This window comes from Leptodactylus fuscus, chromosome 2 (genome assembly GCF_031893055.1).
Source record: "Leptodactylus fuscus isolate aLepFus1 chromosome 2, aLepFus1.hap2, whole genome shotgun sequence".
NCBI lineage: Eukaryota > Metazoa > Chordata > Amphibia > Anura > Leptodactylidae > Leptodactylus > Leptodactylus fuscus.
Window position 1 is genome coordinate 188,347,456 of NC_134266.1, and position 19,988 is coordinate 188,367,443.

Below are 19,988 nucleotides of genomic sequence, written 5' to 3' on the forward strand. Positions count from 1 at the left end.
CAGCCACGCGGAAACTCAAGAGAAAATCTGCAGGGTCCACACCAGCACTCGCCGGCTGGGTAAGTACCCCCCAGTCGCCACAGTCTCGGGACGGTGGCCCACAGCCGTGCCCACAGACCAGGGTGTACAGGGGGCCAGTGCAGCACCGCGGGACTCACCTGTACCGGCCGGGTAAGCACCACGCCAGACTAGGCTGCAGCTCCGAGCGAACGTGTGCAGGGGCCCTGGCCGGCGATGAGTGACACTACAATTTACAAGGGTGCCCATGGGAGGCTGGTGCGTGGCCCACACTTTAGGAGCTAGAAGGAGGGTGCCCGGTCCTACAGTACAATAAAAACCAGGACAGTAGGCTGTCCAAGGGATTACTGGAACATGCATGTACGGTGGCGCGTGGGAGGGGCCCCAGAGTACAGTTCAGGGTGCCACCACGGGATGGGGGTTCGTGAGAGGAGGGAGGGAGAGTGCTTCGGGGCCCACGGTAGATGCAGGGAGAAAGGGCAGAAGGGGGGCAAAAAGATACACAGGGGCGAGGGAGATCCGCCTTTGCACACGGCGGATATTCGCGCCCCCTCCCCCCCAATACAGCAGATGTGCGCGGTTCGCCGCCGCCGACAACCCGTGGACGAAGTCACGAGCACATGCTAGTAAATAAATAAAATCGGTACATGCTGGAGTTACTATTCCTATTAATGTTAGACATTTGGGGTTATTAATTTAGTTTTAGTATCTCAATTTGTCTCACATTAATACTGATTAACCCCATAATGACCCTCACAATAAACCCTGTGTTTTTCGCATAAAGGTTACTAGTATGTAAGACATATGGAGGTATTAATTAAGGACCTCAGTGATGAAGATATATACTTAATTAGTACCTCATGATGGGCTTTATTGCTATAAATGCGAGACACATGAAGTTGCTAAATTGTAATGCATATGACTATACTTTTTATTTGCTATAGTGTCTAAAAGTATGGACCCATACTTTTCAATGTGCCCATACACACAGCCGTCGTTTCTGCAGCTATGTGTCCGGGCTAAATAGAAGAGATGCAAAATATGGAGCAGGTCCTTTCTCTATCTGTGATCGTGGCCCTATCAGTTCATGGGCAGCACGGTGGCTCAGTGGTTAGCACTGTAACAGGAGTCCTGGTTTCGAATCCTTCCAAGGACAACATCAGCAAGGAGTTTGTGTTTTCCTCGTGTTTGCATGGGTTTCCTTCAGGTACTCCGGTTTCCTCCCACACTCCAAAGACATACTGATAGGGAATGTAGATTGTGAGCCCTAAATGGGACAGTGACTGACCATGTCTGTCAAGCTCTGTGGAATATTATGGTGCTATACAAGTAAGCAAAATAAAATAAATTAATATGTATGAGTCAGTGAAAACCACATCCATGCCGTTTGTTTGCAGGAGGCCTAAAGGTACTTTTTGTTAGTAGATTACAAACTCTGTATCCAGATGCGCCTATAGCCAAATCCAGTCCCTGGGCACCAGTGCTGTCACTTTGGGGTAAGTGTGACAATCATTAATTCCTGGGTGCGGTTTTGCTGTTACCGCACAGCCAGGAATTAAATGTGGCTGAAATTTATCAGTGTTTCACTTACAGAAAAGTGAAAGTATTGGCGATTGGGAGCTGGATGCAGCATCCAGGAACCTAGTGTGTCACCATCCTACAGGTGTTATACCTCACTCTACTCCTATTCGCACACATTTACCACTATTTGTGGGTTGCACATGTACTTGCATATATCATGTAGTTTTATTTTCATTGCTGTGGCATTGTATTAACTTTACCTTTGATGAAATAGTTGAGGACAAGAAATGACCAAAATGTTTGGTAACGTAGTATTTTCTCTTTCAATTGTTGTTTACTGCCATGAGAGAATTTCTGTGTAAGATTGACCATAGACATTAGGTATCTATTCCTTCTGTTTCCCCTTTACACATGCATGACCCAACATGGCCAAATGCATGTGTTTTTTAATGATCATGACAAACACTTGTAATGTGATTTTCTCCCTGAGACTCAAAGAGCAGAGAGCATTGTGTGGTAGGGGAGTTAGTGGCTGACATACAGGCATTCATCCCCAACACCTACAAGGGTCAGTTGTTTGTTCAGAAGCAACTTTCTTTTTTTGGTATGTGGGAAGAAACCAGAGTACCCAAAGAAAACCCATGAAAAATTTTAAAAAACCCAAGGGCAGAACATACAAACTCTAGGACCTCAGCACTGCATGGCAACTGTACTAACCACTGAGCCACATTCCTGCAGGGGAGGAGAGTAAGCTCCAAATGGCTTTGGTCCCTAGAACAAAAATTAGCCTGTTGAAATCCAGCAGTCTGTTTTTTTTGTTTTTTTCAGGGGATACTTTGTTTAAAATTTGTGGTTTTGTGTTAATAATGTTTAACTTTCTGCAATCAAGAAACATGGTTTGCATTGCCTGCCATTTTATGTTGTAAGACTGTAATACATTCTGTTGTGTGAATTGGCAAAATGAATATGTATGTAACGTCCTATTAACAAAATGGTGAGAACAGTAGAAGCTGTCCCGTTATTTGTTTTACCCTGTTATAGATTGACATTACCTTATATCATTAGTTGTAAAACACTTAATTTCTTTTTAAGTCCAGGGCAGGGTTGGCAATTAACATTACAGAATTAGTAGTATTGCCTATGCTTCCCATATGCCACTGAACTTTTTCTGAGAATAGCACACACTGTAAGCAGGCTGGCCAAAGACATGGTGTGAAAAGCTGGGGTTATTCCCACAATGGCATCTTCCAAAACCGTTAGCAATAATTTGCTGATAAGACCTCCAGTCCATCTTTGCTATTGTGCATGCTAAGCACTCCACAGATAAGTCTAGAGGGAAAAAACCTGAAGGATCCATCTGCTCCTTTCTGCTACACTGCGCTGATGTAAGATTACGCTAATCTGGTTGCTTGTCAGGACAGGTTAGTGAAAGCAGGCGAATGGCTAAGATTTAGAGTAAACTAGTAATACAGGAAATCATAAGCTGCTGCCATGCTTGCCATGTTGAGTATAACAGAACAGCATGATGATAAGCTTCCTAAACTTGTACATGTAAAATACAACAGATTGCAAGATTAATGCACAGTTTTTATATATTTAGCAAGATTCAGCTGGCAATCGATAGATTAGAAAAAAAAGACAAATTTCCATATGCTTAAGAAAAACATGTAGCCTTTTAACCATGTACAACAACACCTTTAAGACGTAGCCACCAGCAAAATTTAATTTAACAGTCATATGGTATTAATAACATGTATTATGAAAAAAGCAACATTATCAATATGTTCACCAGCTCTGCCATTGAAAAGCTGAGGACCAATTTATTTCTTGACTTATTTTACCATTTATTTTTCTTATGTATATATGTATATGTTTATATAAGTACTTAGGATTAGTGAGGAAAAGTGCAGCAGAATAGTTTTAAAGGGATTCTACCATTAAAACATTTTTTTTCTGGTTGACACATAGGAATAGCCTTAAGAAAGGCTATTCTTCTCCTACCTTTAGATGTCTTCTCTGCGCCGCCGTTCAGTAGAAATCCCGGTTTTTGTCGGTATGCAAATGAGTTCTCTCGCAACACTGGGGGCGGGTCCCAGCACTCAAACAGCACTGGGGCTTCCCCCAATGCTGCAAGAGAAGTCTCCAGCGCCGCCTCCATCTTCTTCAGGAACATCCTCTTCACATGTCTTCTTCCGGCGCAGGCGGTGAAACTTGTAGGCCTCGGGCAGAGCCAAATGTGCATGCACACAGGCCACAAGAAAATGGCCGCTTACTTACTGTGTAAGCGGCCATTTTTCTTGTGGCCGTTGGATTTCTACCGAACGGCGGCATGGAGAAGACTTCTAAAGGTAGGAGAAGAATAGCCTTTCTTAAGGCTATTCCTACGTGTCAACCAGAAAAAAACTGTTTTAATGGTAGAATCCCTTTAAGGGACTTTTCATGTTGAGTATGCTGACTTATGTGTCAGTAGTTTGCTGTAGAACAGAAGGAGTTTAGCATCTTTATATTCGGTATAAGTTGTCCTTTATTCATTTGCATCTCTTCCTATACTGGGCATAGGAATCCAGTGGGAGGTCCTACTCAATGATTGGCAGCCTTCCCTGTATGAGTGGGCAGAGAAGTGGCTGTAGATGTTTTTATTAGAACCATCTACTGGACTCCTAGTTTCAGAACGAACAGATATAATATACATTACGCTTTATCTTTTCTTACTAAAGTGCTCAGTTACTGCTGCCTGCATATCAAACAATTTGTTCAATCTGATAGATTTACTTTAAGTGACAGTGAAATAGATTGAGGAGTCACTTTTTTAAAATGACTTACTTAGGCAATAACAGAGAGTGCCCCATCTCTGGCCTGACAAATACAGTTACAAAAGGCCCCTGAAGCACCCCAAATCAAAAAATAAAAATGTTTTACTTTCTTTAGCTTCCAATTGCAATGAGATTTTGACCAAAATTGTGTCACATCACAGCAAATTACTATAAGAACTGTTCTAAAACCTAGATGCTCTATACTATCTCTGATATGTCATAATTGTGACTGTCACTGTGTACATTTCCCCTTTAAGGACCATCTTGAAAAGCTTGGTTCTGTCATACAACATTTTTATTGAGTTTTCAGCAATATTTTTTTCACAAAGCAAACTCAAACTTGCTCTTCCACCCCTTGCCTCCTCCATCTTGTCCAGAGAATTTTGCAAATCCAAACCTATTAGCCACACAGGACAGTAGTCACAAACCTCCACAGCCAGCAGGAAAACCTACAAAAACATCACATGACAAAGCTGTCCCACTGCAGTCAAAGAAGGTTTAAGGTCCTCTCAAAAAATTGTTTCAATTAAATGGGGTTTATTGGGCGCCATTGATGCCAGTCATACGAAGAATCCTTCCTTGGCTTGAATTCCATTTTGTGGTTAACCCCCCCCCCCCCCCTGAGTATTTGGCTCCAATGTGAGCATATCTTGAAGTCGCTTTAGAGACATATCACATTGCTGAATGATTTGGTGAGAGTTTTTTGGACCTTCTTACCATTTCTTACTACTTTATTTATTAAAACTGCACATATTAATAAATCTGCCCTTCTATATTTGCTCTCCTCTTCATTGGCTGTTTTCATTACAGGTTGAACATCCCATCACAGAGTGTATCACTGGCCTGGACCTTGTAGAAGAAATGATCCGTATTGCAAAAGGTTACTCTCTAAAGCATAAACAGGCTGATATACCCATAAATGGCTGGGCGGTTGAATGTCGTGTCTATGCTGAGGTAAAAACAATGCTGGCAATAGTTCTTGTTTAATTGATGACTGAATTGTGGTAAAGGTCAGAAGCAAAGTCAGGGGTTTACATTTGGAAAGCATTATGTGAGAGTTTTCTTTAGTATTCAGTTATTGCATTTTTTTAATGGCTTGTTGTCAGAATAGACCATCAAGGTCTTATCCGGGGGGTCAAATCCTGAACTCCAAACTGATAAGTTGGTCAGGACTGCTGTCGGGCCAGGTACTATACAGTGTACGGAGCTGGAAGCTTCCCATCGATTTCAATGTATAGCGCGTGTAAGACCACCACACATTGAAGTCTATAGGATCTTTTTTACAGCGGTCACTTTGACACGTGTTTACTAGAGATGAGCGAGTAGTACTCGATTGAGTAGCTATTCGATCGAACACTACAGTATTCGAAATACTCGTACTCGATCGAGTACCACTCGCTATTCGAATGGAAAAGTTCGATGCAGAACCAGCATTGATTGGCCGACTGTACAGCATTCGGCCAATCAATGCTGGTTCTTCTCCTACATTTAGAAGTCTACTCCATGCAGCTTCCCCGCGGCGTCTTCTGGCTCTGAATTCACTCTGCCAGGCATCGGGCCTGGGCAGAGCCGACTGCGCATGCCCGCTTGTAGTGCGGACATGCGCAGTCGGCTCTGCCCAGGCCCGATGCCTGGCAGAGTGAATTCAGAACCGGAAGACGCCGCGGGGACGCTGCACGGAGAAGACTTCTCGGAGGATCCAGCCCGACCCTCACTCATGGACTTGGTAAGTGTAATTTGATCGAACGTTGCCTACCCCTGAAACGAGCATTTAACCCCCATAGACTATAATGGGGTTCGATATTCGATTCGAGTAGTCGAATATTGAGGGGCTACTTGAAACGAATATCGAACATTTTACTGTTCGCTCATCTGTAGTGTTTACGTGTCTGAGCAGAGTGTACACTCCGTGTGAAAGCTCCCTAATGTAGAGATTGGTTTACTTGGGAAAACACTTCCATGTCTTGTCTCTACTTCTTTATCTCCACGAGGAGAAATTTCCCTTAACCTAGAACATGTCATTGGATCACGAGTGTTAGCATTTATTGTATGTCATTAATTTATTAGCAAAGGTTATTTATTAGCTTCATTTTAATATCTGAGTAGGAGTAGAAGTTAAATGCTACTTTCTGATTTTATGTATGTATGTATGTGTTTATTTATTTATTTTTACTATTTCAGGATCCGTACAAATCTTTTGGCCTACCCTCCATTGGTCGTCTGTCCCAGTACAGTGAGCCACACCACTTGCCAGGGGTATGTTGTTATATCCTTCTGCAGAATTTGTTGCTGTTATTCTGTTTAGCCGGAAACAAGGCAGTAGTATGGTAGTACAATTACAGCAGAAATATTGTATTGTGGCCCAGCCAGTTTACATGCGACAAAGCACTTTTTGTCCGTTGAACATTTTTGACTAGTCTGTCTGTTTGGTTTTCTGCTGCATAAAAAGAACAAAAAGGTCTCCGTTTTCTATGCAATAGAAGTAAAATTGGTGTAACTGTGACCCTGTGTTTTGCTTGGAGACTGACAGGGGCAATACCATCTGTGTGTGAGATTACTCAGACTGATTACTTACATGGAATAGGGGGAGAATTCAAAATTTAAAGATGTTATTGGATATGTGATTTATTTCACTTCTTAAAATTGTTTTTCCCATATTCTTTCTAATGGGACCTGACCCTTTCTTGGCTCAGAGACTCCATGCTGTGTTCAAAGCCTGAGAGTAGAAGAAAAATTGCAAGGGTTTAACAGACATTATGTCTTGCTAAATATTAGAAGAGAAAACATACATTAGAGGTTGTGCTTAAGCATCACTTGTGAACATCAAGCAAAAGACTCATTGAATTAAAATGTACGTTAATTATTCAGGCTTTTTTTTTTGCACAGTTTTTTTTTTTCTACATTTTAATAGCTAACAAGATGTCAAACATTTTGCCCTTGCAAGTTTCTGCAATTTGCAGTTTTCAAACGTGAGACCTGTTGAAAGTACAAGTGATAATGGACAAAACCGTACCCCCTACGGACAATGTCCCACCAAATCTTTCTTCAATTAATGCTGCAGCAGGAGTTTTGTGTAATAACATTTGTGCTTGCAAGCTATCTGGAGAAAGGGGAAAAAAACAATTAAAATGCCTTAAATATCCTACGTACTGCTGTTATTTGCTTATATGAATGTAGCATGTCAGCTAAATGGACCAAGGGATAGATAAAGCGATTGGGTGCAGGGGAGTGCACACTAAGCTTTGTCTATCATTATTGCTGGGAGCAATCAAATTGATGCCAGCAGGACAGTAGACGCGTTGACAGCTGTAATTATGTATCTCCATGGTGATCACTTTTGGCCTGTCATGGAGGCCCACTTGTCCCCTCCCTTGCAAGCATTTAATCAGATTGGGCTGTCACTTGTCAGGTAGACATAGCGGGCTGGGAGTTGTGCTTTGAGGGAGAGGTGAATTGAGAATGAAGGGCGGGAGATGCTTCAAGCTTCACGTGGTATGTTACAGTCCAGGCAAAATACAGTTTAATTATGCCAGAGGCTTCAGCACTGTGGTAAGGACATCAAGCCTATTGCTTGATGATGTTTTGTGAAAATGGGAGCAGATATTCTTAGTCAGCAGCATCTTTTGCATCTAATTGTAGAATTAATTGCAAGTAAGATAATTATGTTTTCACAGGGTTCCTTCTTTACCCAGAGTTTTCAATTAACCACAGTGCTTTAATGATTTAATAAAAAATATGGTTACTTCTAAATGCACACATGCTCACCCTATAAAACTGCAATAACTAAGAGCTGGGATTTGCAAGAGTAAATTGTCAATAAATATTAATGGGCTATTTTTTTTTTTATTATTTAATCTTGACCACTTAGATTTCCTTCAGGTTTGGGCAGTAATTTGGTTTTGATCGTTTACTTTAGCACCACTTAGTTTCACTCATTATGGATAACTTTGAGTTGATGTTGCTTGAAGTTCCTGTGATGTAAGGTCACTTACTATATAATGCAGTATCACTGTGTTTTTTTTATAGCAGTCAAGTATAGTAAAGTGATACATTAACAAAATGTGTAATTTATTTTAGTTTATATAGAATTAAAGGAGTAATACTACACATAACCTATGGGCACGTGTGGCCTTGCCTCTGGAAGAAAGCAGACTTGATTTTCTTATCCTAGATCACCCCTTTAAGGTCTGTAGAAGAAATATTGGCCCAGATTTACTATAGTAGATGCAACTAGACACTGGTGTAAATATGGCACATCTGAACATCTAAAATCGATACTGATGACAACAAAATCGCACAAAAATCATCAATGGAAATCAAATTTATTAACCAATGGGGGACTGGATTTGGAGTCCCCCCCCCACCCCAAATTAAAGTGGAAAAACACACTACAGGCTGATCCAACTTTGATATAATGTCCTTAAAACATGTCAAAATGAGTCTCAGTAGTGTGTGTGGCCTCCACGTGCCTGTATGACCTCCCTACAATGCCTGGGCATGCTACTGATGAGATTGTGGATGGTCTCCTGAGGGATCTCCTTCCAGACCTGGACTAAAGCATCTGCCGACTCCTGGATAGTCTGTGGTGCACGTCTGGAGACGCCTTGGATAGTGATCTGCTGCCTGCAACATCCTTCAGCATGACCAGTTTGGCAGTGGGTCAGTAATGATGTGGGGAGGCATTTCTTTGGAGGGCCGCACAGCCAGAGGTAGCCTGACTGCCATGAGATCCTCAGACCCCTTGTGAGACCATATGTTGGTGCAGTTGGCCCTGGGTTCCTCCTAATGCAGGATAATGCCAGACCTCATGTGGCTAGAGTGTGTCAGCAGTTTTTGCAAGATGAAGGCATTGAAGCTATGGACTGGCCAGTCCGTTCCCCAGACCTGAATCCGATTGAGCACATCTGGGACATCATGTCTCGCTCCATCCACCAACGTCACTTTGCACCACAGACTGTCCAGGAGTTGGATGATGCTTTAGTCCAGGTCTGGGAGGAGATCTCTCAGGAGACCATCCGCCACGTCATCAGGAGCATGTCCAGGCATTGTAGGGAGTTCATACAGGTACATGGAGGCCACACACACTACTGTGCCTCATTTTCACATGTTTTAAGGACATTACATCAAAGTTGGATCAGCCTGTAGTGTGTTTTTTCGCTGATTTTGTTGTGATCACGATGAACTTTGTACATAAAGTATTCAATGAGAATATTTCATTCATTCACATCTAGGATGTGTTATTTCAGTGCTCCCTGTATTTTTTTGAGCAGTGTAGTTTTCGGGAAGTTGTGGTGTACACCTGCTTTCTAAGAGATGAAGATGTGACTGGGAAGATGCATGCAGAACCTTATATGTATTTTATAGATATGTATATATTACAGATGGTGCAAATCTTTTAGGTAGGTGTAAGTGAGCAAAAGAGAAATCTAACTAATTAATATGTGGTGTAACCACCCCCTGAAGGAGGAATTCCAGGAAATTATGATATGGCCCCCTCAGAGCCCTGATTTCATCATCATTGAGTCTATCTGGGATTACTTGAAGAGGCAGAAAGATTTGAAAAATCCTACATCTACACAAGATCTGTGGTTCGTTTTCCAAGATCTTTGGAACAACTTCCCTGCCGAGTTCCTTAAAAAAACTGTGTGACGTGAACCTCCTAGAAGAACTGATTCTGTTCTGAAGACAAAGGATGTTTACACCAAATATTAATTTCATATTTCTCATTTGGCCATTCTCTCACTTTTGTCAACTGACAAAAATAAACTATTAACATTATTTTGAAAGTATTCTTCACTTTCTGTGAAGGTGTTGGACACAAATGGATTACCAATGATTAGTAATTTGTTTGTGTCAGTTTTGTAGGCCATTTTTCCTTCTCTGCCTGCTCAGAATGAAGGGGGAAAAAAACTGATTTGCTAAAAACAAACACAAATGGACAGTTTTTCTGACTGACACCCATTGACTAATCCGTCTAAAAAGATGGATTCTGGTTTCCGCTGTGTAACCATTTGGAATCCTTTTTGGACCAATCCGTTTGTATCTGTGATACTGAAAGATTTTATTATTCCAGTTATAAAGAGTTGTGTTCATCATTTGGCTAGCTGTCAGTAGATGCCATGGACAGGAATTGTTATGTGAACTTTTTTAGGCTGCGGCCACAGAGCAATTTACAGTCACTGCAAAGTGGATTTGTTTTTGGAAATCTCAGGATGTCATTTATACCTACAGAAATGCCAGCAGTTTCTCTATAGATATAACTGAAGCAGAAAGTCCACAGAGGAAACCTATGCAGACTTTCTGTGAAAAGTGCTGCAGGAAAAACACAGTGCGTTGCTGTAGCGGTTTTTCTGCATTACTTTTTTGCTGCAGCCTGCTACTTGGGTCCTTAGCCTTAACAATTACTAAAATTACAACTTTATAATCTAACATATTGATGACTTTTTCTGCCTTGGTGCAGACTGTTGGGTTGCTGTTTTATTAGGAAGGTTCCTTCCCACAAGTGGAAGTGTCTGAGTTTCAAGGCTCCTCCACCCACCCATAACAATATGCTACTCCTGAACCCTGCTGTTGAGTAGCTTTCACTGAATTCCTGTGTCCTTTGGATCAGTGGGACATGTCTGTCTGGCGTGAATACTTTGATTACCACTTGAATGTTTCAGATACCAAAGTTTGACAGAAGCAATTTAATAAATATTTATCCCCAGGAACCGCTCATTTGAAGCATTTCATAAGGGTAACCCTTAATGCCGCACTGATGAAGTCAAGCTGAGAGAGGAAAACAGGAATCAGCAATATACTAACAAACGTGCGGGCTCATTAACAGCAATCAGTCGCTTGTCCTATGAAATTGTCCCTGTTTTTTTCTTTCCACCTCATGCCGCTACAGGATAAAATGTGTAATGAGAATGGTGTCATTGTTAAACCAACCCGACAAGAGAAAACAGAATAAACCATTTAGCGATACTAAAGCTTGCTTTAAGTTTGTTATGGGAGGGGGAAAAAACTAATAATGTCACCATTAATACCCTTGTAATAGAGTGTTGTAGAGTGCTTTTGTATTGTGTTGTCATTTGTGTTTGGAGCCATTGCTGGAAATTTTTAAGAAACTTTACAAAAGCAGGAAATGATATAACAAAAAAAGGAAAAATGACTTGCTAGTTTTATCCCCCACCACTTGCCACTACTCCTGCTGTGAAGATAATGCATACATTATTCATGTGACTACTACAGCCAACTTGGTTGCTTGCATGACTACTGAGACCTGTGATTGGCTACATGAACTATGTAAGTGGCATCTTCACTATAGGACTGGTGGGGACTACCACAGCAGAGTGGAATTTAAAAGTGTTTCCCACAGGCATAACCATATTTAAATTAGTAGGCAATTAAAAAGTTACTGTTATAGATTTGCAGAAATGTTTAAAGTTTGCCGTGTTTTAAAGATTTTTGCCAACCCTCTTAGTGGAGAGTGTCTTTTGTCTTGAGCATTTGTAGTTGTCAGAAACCTAGACATTGCTTTCTTTAGGCTAAAGCCTCACGTAGTGAAACTCAGCAAAAAAACCAAACCCTCAGAAACGCATTATGGTTTTTTTCACAGTGTTTTGCATTGTATTTTTGGCACAGTTTTCCTCTGCAGACTTTCTGACCTTATGCAGAGAATGCCAGCATTGCTGCGGGTATAATTGACACACTACGATTATATGGTTCTGTTTATGGGTAAAACCTGTGAGTAATAGAACCTCTCACATCCTCATCATTGTGCGATATTATATACTGCTAGAATGCCAACAGTGCACTGTCCGCTTTCCCGGTATGTGCCCCGGTGCAGGAGATATAGGTACCATTAGTTTTGGCATCAATATTTCCCAACTGTCAGAACAGCAGACTATAAAGCTCAGCCTCGTCCATAGACTTGTACTGTCAGAATATCTTCTACTATATTTTATTTGTTTTTTATAATCCAATCATGTCTTCTTTTTCCTTGTGTAAGTGGCACTTGATTAATAGTGGCCAATACCATGTTTAGTTTGCTAGTTTTTTAAATGAACGTGCACTAGAAGTTTTATATCTGCTTTAATAAATTTGTCATAAGATGATGCTTTCTCAGGCAGCTAAGCACTTTCCCTACAAACCCACTCAGTGCGGTGTGTGACCAATAGTAGTGTGACCATAGACAGTCAGCACAAGGACATATTGCACTCCCCCTGGTGAATGAAATCTTGTTTTGTTTTTGTTCTTAGTGTGTGTTTTGTGTGCCAAATGTTTTATTCTAGCTAATCTAAATAATTATGGGCATCTGGTTCTAATTGCTGACTACATGCAAATGTGTTGTACCCCATATCAGCCAATTAAACAGATGCTTCATTTTTCATTTTGCCTGAGATCTGAAGGGCCATTTAATGATATGTTTCTCTTTGTTGTTACACTAACTTTAAGTTAAAATAACTATTTTACTTAAAAGGTTGTGTCTACATTGCTATATCTTAAATTATTTTGTGTGATTTGGAGTCTTAATGTAGAAAAGATGAGTAACTTGATTTACATTGCACTGGATGCAGTGGTGTTTTATCAACGGCTGTCACTTGATCAGAAAAGTAATGGTCCATATATAAGGGTGTGTTTATATTGTATATTTTTGTACAGAAAGCTAAGGCCTCATGCAGCAAAACACTGCAAGAAAACGCAGTCGAAAAAAACACATTAGAAAAGCACTGTTTTTTTCCCCACAGTGTTTTTCACACAAAGTGCACAGAGTTTTCCTCTGCAAACTTTCTGCCGTTAGTATACCGATAAAGCCACCGTTTCCGTACGTATAATTGACATGCTGCGATTTCCAAAAATGTGAGCATTTCTGAAATGGCAGCATTTCCGCTGCTGATTTTGTTTCTGCGCTGTGTGAATAGGATTAGCCGGGATCCCATCAAATTTGCAGGTAATGAAGGATGCAGCTTTTTTTGCCTTGGCATTTCTGCTGCAGCCAAAACGTAGTGTGGAGCCCGGCCTAAAATTGCATTCATTTGTTTCCATGAATTAGGACCGTTTAGATGTCAGAATATGAAGAGGAACTTGAGGAGGACATCCTACTTGGTTTTCTCTTCATTTCCCGACACCCCACGCCAGCAGTATGCTAATGAATAGCAATTGTCATTCCGTTTGGGTCCTTCCACCGCTGTTTCGGCCCAGATGAATGGTCCTTATCAGTGGGAGTCTCAAGCCACAAAATCCTTATGAAGATCAAGCAGGACGCTTATTTTGTTAGCATCCTACTCTAATTTCTGTCTCCTTTTGAAATCAATGGGTACCACTGATTTGGGGCAGAATCCGTTGATTCCACTGTGCTTTAGGCTAAGCCATACATTGCAAAAAAAAAACAACCTGCGTTTTACACTACCTATAAAGTGGATGGGATTTTGTCTATTCCCATCCACACAGTGCGGAAAAAAAATCAGCAGTAGAAAAGCTGCGTTTTCAAAATGTCAACTATACCTGTGGAAATGCTGCTGTTTTCTGTATAGGTATAATAGGGTTACAAAGTCCGCAGAGTAAAAATCAGTGAAAATGTAACGAAAAACACTGCTGAAAAAAAAGCTATTTGTTTCTGCCACGTTTAATTCTGCAGCTTTTTTTTTTTTTGCTGCTCCGTCTTGCTACATGGGGCCTTAGTGTGAAAGGCATTTTTATGAACTTTAATAGTACTGAGGTATCGATATAAAATCAGAATGGTGGGGGCTCCTGACACTTGAAGGCTAAGACCCCATGTTGCGTAAGTGCAGCTTTTTTTGTTGTAAATTTTGTTGTGGTTTTTTGACCCAAAGCCAGGAGTGGATTGAGCAAAAGGTAGACTTAGGGTGGGTTCACACCTGCGCCCTGTCTCTGCTTTGCAGATTTCCGTCTTCTGCCCAAGAAACTGGACAGGAGACTGAAACCAGCAGTCACTTTTCAAACCCATTCATTTGAATGGGTTTGCAAAGTGTCGCCCGTGAGAGTCTTCTGGTCTCCGCGGCAAAATCGTTTTTTTTAACTGGACACAAAGTTGGACATGCAAGACTTTGTGTCTGGTTAAGAAAAAAAAAAAAAAAACGGTTTTGTTGCGGAGATGAGAAGATGCTCACGGGCGCTTACAGTCGGACACTGACTGCCGGGTTTCCGTCTCCTGTCCAGTTTCTCGGGCAGAAGATGGAAACCCACAAAGCAGAGACCGGGCACAGATGTGAACCCGCCCTTAATAGAGTTTCATATCTATTTCTCACTCTATTTGTTGCCATTTTTGACTTTCAAAAAATCTGCAACAAAAAAGCTGCGATTCTGCAATGTGGAGTCTTAGCCTACAGGGGTTTTCTCATGAACATAACATAACAATGAACATAACCATGTTTAAATTTGCAGACAATTTAAAATTTCTTACAAATGTAAATAATTTAAAATTTTGCAGAGTTTTATAGATTTCCTCCAGCCATGTTAGTGATGACAATCTGTTGTCCTGATTTGTTGCCAATGGGTACTAGAATGAATGTGGAACTTTCCGAGTTATCTTCATGTGTGAAATGTCCTTTATTCTAATCTGTTCACAATAAGGAAATTATGACTGGGTTTCTAATGGGTTCCAGACCATAGAAAGTTCCTGTATTTATGCTCTTATCCATTGACAACCAATCAAGGCAAGCGTGTTTCACTACTAAGATAGTTGGAGAAACTCTAGAAAACTTTGCAAAGTTTTCAATTGTTTATATTTTCAAAACTGTTTTTATTTGTCTACATATTTAAGCTTGGATATGTTTGTGAATAATCACTGTCCTATATATTTTGTAGTGGTTGCTCCTAGTATTGCAGCCAGGGGTGTAAATACCAGGGTACTAGCAGTAGTAGCTGCCACAGGGCCCAGGACATTAGGGGGCCTGGTGGGCCCCTGATGTGAGTTTTTTTCTTTTAAATAGTTTGTTACCTGCTGGAGTAACTCCAGCAGGTAACAGGCCCTAATTGCTTACCAATCCTCGCTCATACTCACAGTCGCCGGCGTTTCCCCTTCTGCAGAGACTGTGTTCAAGATAGGGGATCGGTAAGTAAGGCCTGTGAACCCCACAAATACCACTATCATTATACTCTGGGGGGGTCTTTTCAGACCCCCAAGTATAATGATCGGAGGGCTAGGACAGGTGAGGGAACATTAAAAACAATGTTCCTTACCTCTACTGAGCCTCTGGAAGGCTTCAGGCCTATTTAGTGACGTCCCAGATGTCACGTGGGCCGGACCTACGCCATAATGCCTCATGACATGCCTGGCTCAAGTGAAGTCTCTTCCATCATGGAAGATGGCCAACATCAGTGGGAAGTGCACCGGAACCAGAGTAACATTGGTTTTTATGTTTGTATTATATAATACTGTATGAAGGGGCCAATAAGGCATAATACTTTGTGCAGGGGCCACTATGGGACTTTATACTGTGTGCAGGGCCCACTGTCGGGCATAATAGTGTGTTCGTGGGCTGCTATGAGGCATAATACTGTGTGCAGGGGCCACTATGGGGGGGGGGGGGGACATGTCAAATGTTCGCCTTGGAGCCCAGCCATTTTTACTTACACCACTGATTGCAGCACAGTACAGTTCACTGTAATAGCACTAAACTATAGTGACCTGCAGATCCATGCATATCCTCTAAAAATTTGTACAATGGCTGCATCTGATGAACAATAAAATGGCTTCAGTGCTTCAAGAATTCTGAATTCCCTGCAGTGGATGCAGAGAGTCAGACTCCTCCCCTCCAAACCTCATATCGATGACCTATCTTTAAGGTAGGCCATCAATATTAAAGAAAACCTCCAAAGGAAACAGCTTCATTCTCAACATGACTGTACATGAGGATTTTGAGGTGGATCCGACCTCAAAATCCTGACCAAAAAACCCAGTGTGACCTTACCCTAAGAGATCAGTGGGGTCTAACTTCCATAACTCTTACTGATCAACTCCGTGAAGATACTGTGGTGCTTTTGTGAGCGCAGTGACCTGTTCACTATTTACATTGCACAGTATCTGTTATATAATCGCCATGCGGTGTTATTACAGCCTGTAATAATAGTGCATGACTGGTATAAAACAGATGGTGGGTGATGTGGATAGTGAAGGGGCCCCACACAGTATATTATGCTCCACATTGGTCCCTATGCAGTATAATATGCTCCACAGTGGCTCCCACACATTTTAATATGCTCCACATTGTTATTTAACTTAAGCTAAAAGACCTTAAAGGAGTTGTCCAGCTTGAGACAAATATTGAAAGGCAAATGTTATCGTATGTATAATGAAAAGCTATACAGTGTTCTAATATACTGTAGTTTTTGAATAAATTCCTCGCATTTTCTATATCTCTTCTTGTTTTCATGCATTCTACTTAATTCCAGTGGATAAAAATCAGTCCATGGCCATGTGATGGACATGCAGGTGCATTTTACATTACCAGGAAGATGTTGGATTATTGCGCTGTTACTGTAACAAGCAGTGCACCTGTGTGTCCATCACATGACCATAGACAGATTTTTATCCACTAGGAGTAAGCAGTAGGAATGAAAGCAAGTACAGATCTAGAAAATTGTTAGGAATTGATATAGAAAGTGTATTGGAAAAGTGCATAATTCTTTATTTTACAAACAATGACATTTGTGCGTCCATATTCCTCTGGTAATGGACAACAGGATACAGTCAAAGAGGCTGAACTGCTATCTCCTTCATGATAACTGTGTGTCTGGATGATATATAGAGATGGAAGTAGCAAGAAGAAGCACAAGTATCTCTTTAAAGGGGTTGTCCAGGCAAAAATGGACAACCCGTTTTATTTTTAAATCAGCTGGGGGCAGTGTGTGTGTGTGTGTGGGGGGGGGGAAGAAATCATACTCACCTGTCCCTGATGCTCCGGTGTCCTTCCGCACGTCCAATCAGTGGCCTTACGAAGAGGACGCATGATGTCACAGCTAGTGACATTGCAGGCCCTTCGTTAATTGGCCACTGCATCAGAGACTTTTTTTGCCTGGACCACCCCTTTAATTTCCTGGAATACCCATTTAGACTAAGGCCCCAAGTAATAAAACACAAAAGTATTGTGGTTTTTAGGTGTTTTCCTCTGCATTTTTTTCTTTCTCTATTATTATTATTATGACCTTTCATCACTTGGGGCACAGGCAGTTTTATATACTGCTAGAAAGCCAACAGTGCGCTGAATTCAGCACATTATCGGCTTTCACGATCTGTGCCCAAGGTGAAGAGCTATCGGTGCCGGTGCTATAGGGCTGTACTGTGTGAGCGGGAAGGAACGCCTCCTCCCTCTCCTGATAGTACTCGTCCATAGACGAATACTGGGGGAGGTGTTCCTCCCCGCTCTCACAGTACAGCGCTCTTCACCTGGGGCACAGATCATGAAAGCCGATAGTGTGCTGATTTCAGCGCACTGTCGGCTTTCTAGCAGTATATAAAACTGCCTGTGCCCCTGGTGGTGAAAGGTCCTCTTTAAATTAATATGGAATGTGTACAATCCTTCATTTTAAATAGAAGTGTTTCGTGCATGTGGTTTCTTATGATGCAGCTTTTCCGCAGCTTTTTTTTCTTCCTGCAGTGTGTTGATGAGATGTAATGAACTGAAATCTCATTCACTTTGCTGGTACTTTGAAACGCAGCATTTTGTTTTTTTCTGCTGCATTTCGATAGCAGCCAAAAATGCATTTGTTCCGCAGTTAACTATTAACTATTGTTAGCAGTTTTAATTTTGGCACTGCTGCCATATTATCTGCATGGTTTCAGGGGGTTTTCTCAATGCGCTGGGCTTATTTAATTTGGTTGACTTGATATATTTTAGTTCATAGTAACTTTTTTCTTTTTTGTGCCTAAGGTGCGAGTTGACAGTGGCATTCAAGAAGGAAGCGACATCAGCATTTACTATGATCCTATGATTTCAAAAGTAAGTTTCTAATCCTGCTGCATGAGTCAAAACTGAGTAGCAAGCACATTTCATTTCACTCCTAATATTGGTCAGTCACCTTGAAAAAGAGAGACTACAAAGTAAAGACTAGATGTAGAAGTCTGTTTATGCATGCTTTTTGATTCAAGAAATCAGTAGGTGATTCATAATTATGTTTAGGCTCCAAAATCATTGGCTTTCTCACCTGAACCTATCTTATATTAATGAGGGAATATTATATAGTCAGAAGACAGATGGATATCTGAGATTTGCTATATGTCTGGAAGCTGTGCTGTATTTTTTTTTAATCTAGTAGATGGTATACAGCACTTAAAAGGAAGAAGAACAGAACTTCTTTTCTAATCACTTTGCTTACCTTGTAATCATTTTCTGTTTACACAACTAAAACCAAAATCCTGTAAGTAATGTCCATGAAGGTTTGCTCGATGACATTGTAAAGTTAAATCTATTTGTTATAGTTGGTGACCCATGGTAGCAGTCGTGCTGAGGCATTGAAGAGAATGGAAGACGCACTAGACAATTACGTCATCCGAGGTAATCTTTAAGTTGTGGAGCCTACATTTGCCATGAAAAGAATCTCCAGTAGTTTCATTAGCGCCATAAATAATTTCTAATATCTAATATTGCAAATGAAATAATGGAACCTAGTACAGATTAAAGGGATTGTTTGAAAGTACTAAATTTGAGGCAAAGGTAGGCAATGTAGAAAATAAAGGAACCTTTATTTGCCTTTTTAATCTCTACTGGTCCAACCTACAATGGGCTGCAGTGATGAGGTCAGATGTACAGCATGTGACTGCTATATAAAGAAGCACTACAGCGAATTAGGTGCAAAGTTAGTTCACAACCCACTTCATTAACAGTATGTATTGTCACTTTTTTGTTTTTTTAAAGGGAACCTGTCAGGTCAGTTTGGGATACTAAGCAACACACATTTCCTCATGTAAAGCTGTAGACTACTGGACTACAAAAAAAAAAAAAAAAAGAAGAGATTCAGGAGTCTCAACATACTCTTCTCTGGTGCTTCCTGCACCTGCATAGTTGATTATTGAAGATGGCGATGTACACCCAGTCTTCACTGCATGTGCCAGAGGTCTAGCACGTTCATGCTGATGCAAAGGTGTACTCCTCCAGCTTCACTGAAGAATTGTGCAGGCGATAGGAGTACAGCCGCTGGAGAAGGATAAAAGTTTTCTATTTTTATAGTAGGAATGGATGACATTGTAAAATGACTATTTGGTACACCAAACCCCTTGTTCATAAGGACCTGTAGGTGGTTACCACCTGAACTCTTTGTAAAAACAAAAAAGTGACAATACATACTGTAATACAATGGAGCTACAGAAAAAAAACAACAAATCAAATTTCATTTTTTTCTGCAGCAGTTTCATTTAATTTTTGCTCCATTTTTACTTTTTTTCCTATTGAATTTAAAGGAAAAAATGCTTGTGGTTCCGCAGCTAAAAATAATAAGCTACATTTTTCGAAAACTCACTTTAAAAAAAAAAAAAGTTGTTTTGCTACATTTCTTTTTTCTGCAAATGTGATTTGAGATTAACTTAAATCTCCTTCACTTTGCTGGTACTGTGAAACACAGCATTTTTTTCCTATTCATTTCCGCAGCAGCCACACAATATTAGGACAGTGCAAATTCCCCATGGAGGCATGG

The 19,988-nt window shown here is 40.8% G+C and overlaps 1 protein-coding gene across 1 annotated transcript in view; it reads left to right on the top strand.

Moving 5' to 3' along the window:
- The window catches only part of PCCA (propionyl-CoA carboxylase subunit alpha), a 360,616-nt gene that overhangs the window by 162,357 nt on the left and 178,271 nt on the right, over window positions 1–19,988 (top strand). The window contains exons 13-16 of the mRNA XM_075265336.1: window positions 5,163–5,306; window positions 6,534–6,608; window positions 18,230–18,298; window positions 18,778–18,853. Of these exons, the coding sequence (XP_075121437.1) occupies window positions 5,163–5,306; window positions 6,534–6,608; window positions 18,230–18,298; window positions 18,778–18,853 (364 nt within the window). The remainder of the gene's footprint in view (window positions 1–5,162; window positions 5,307–6,533; window positions 6,609–18,229; window positions 18,299–18,777; window positions 18,854–19,988) is intronic.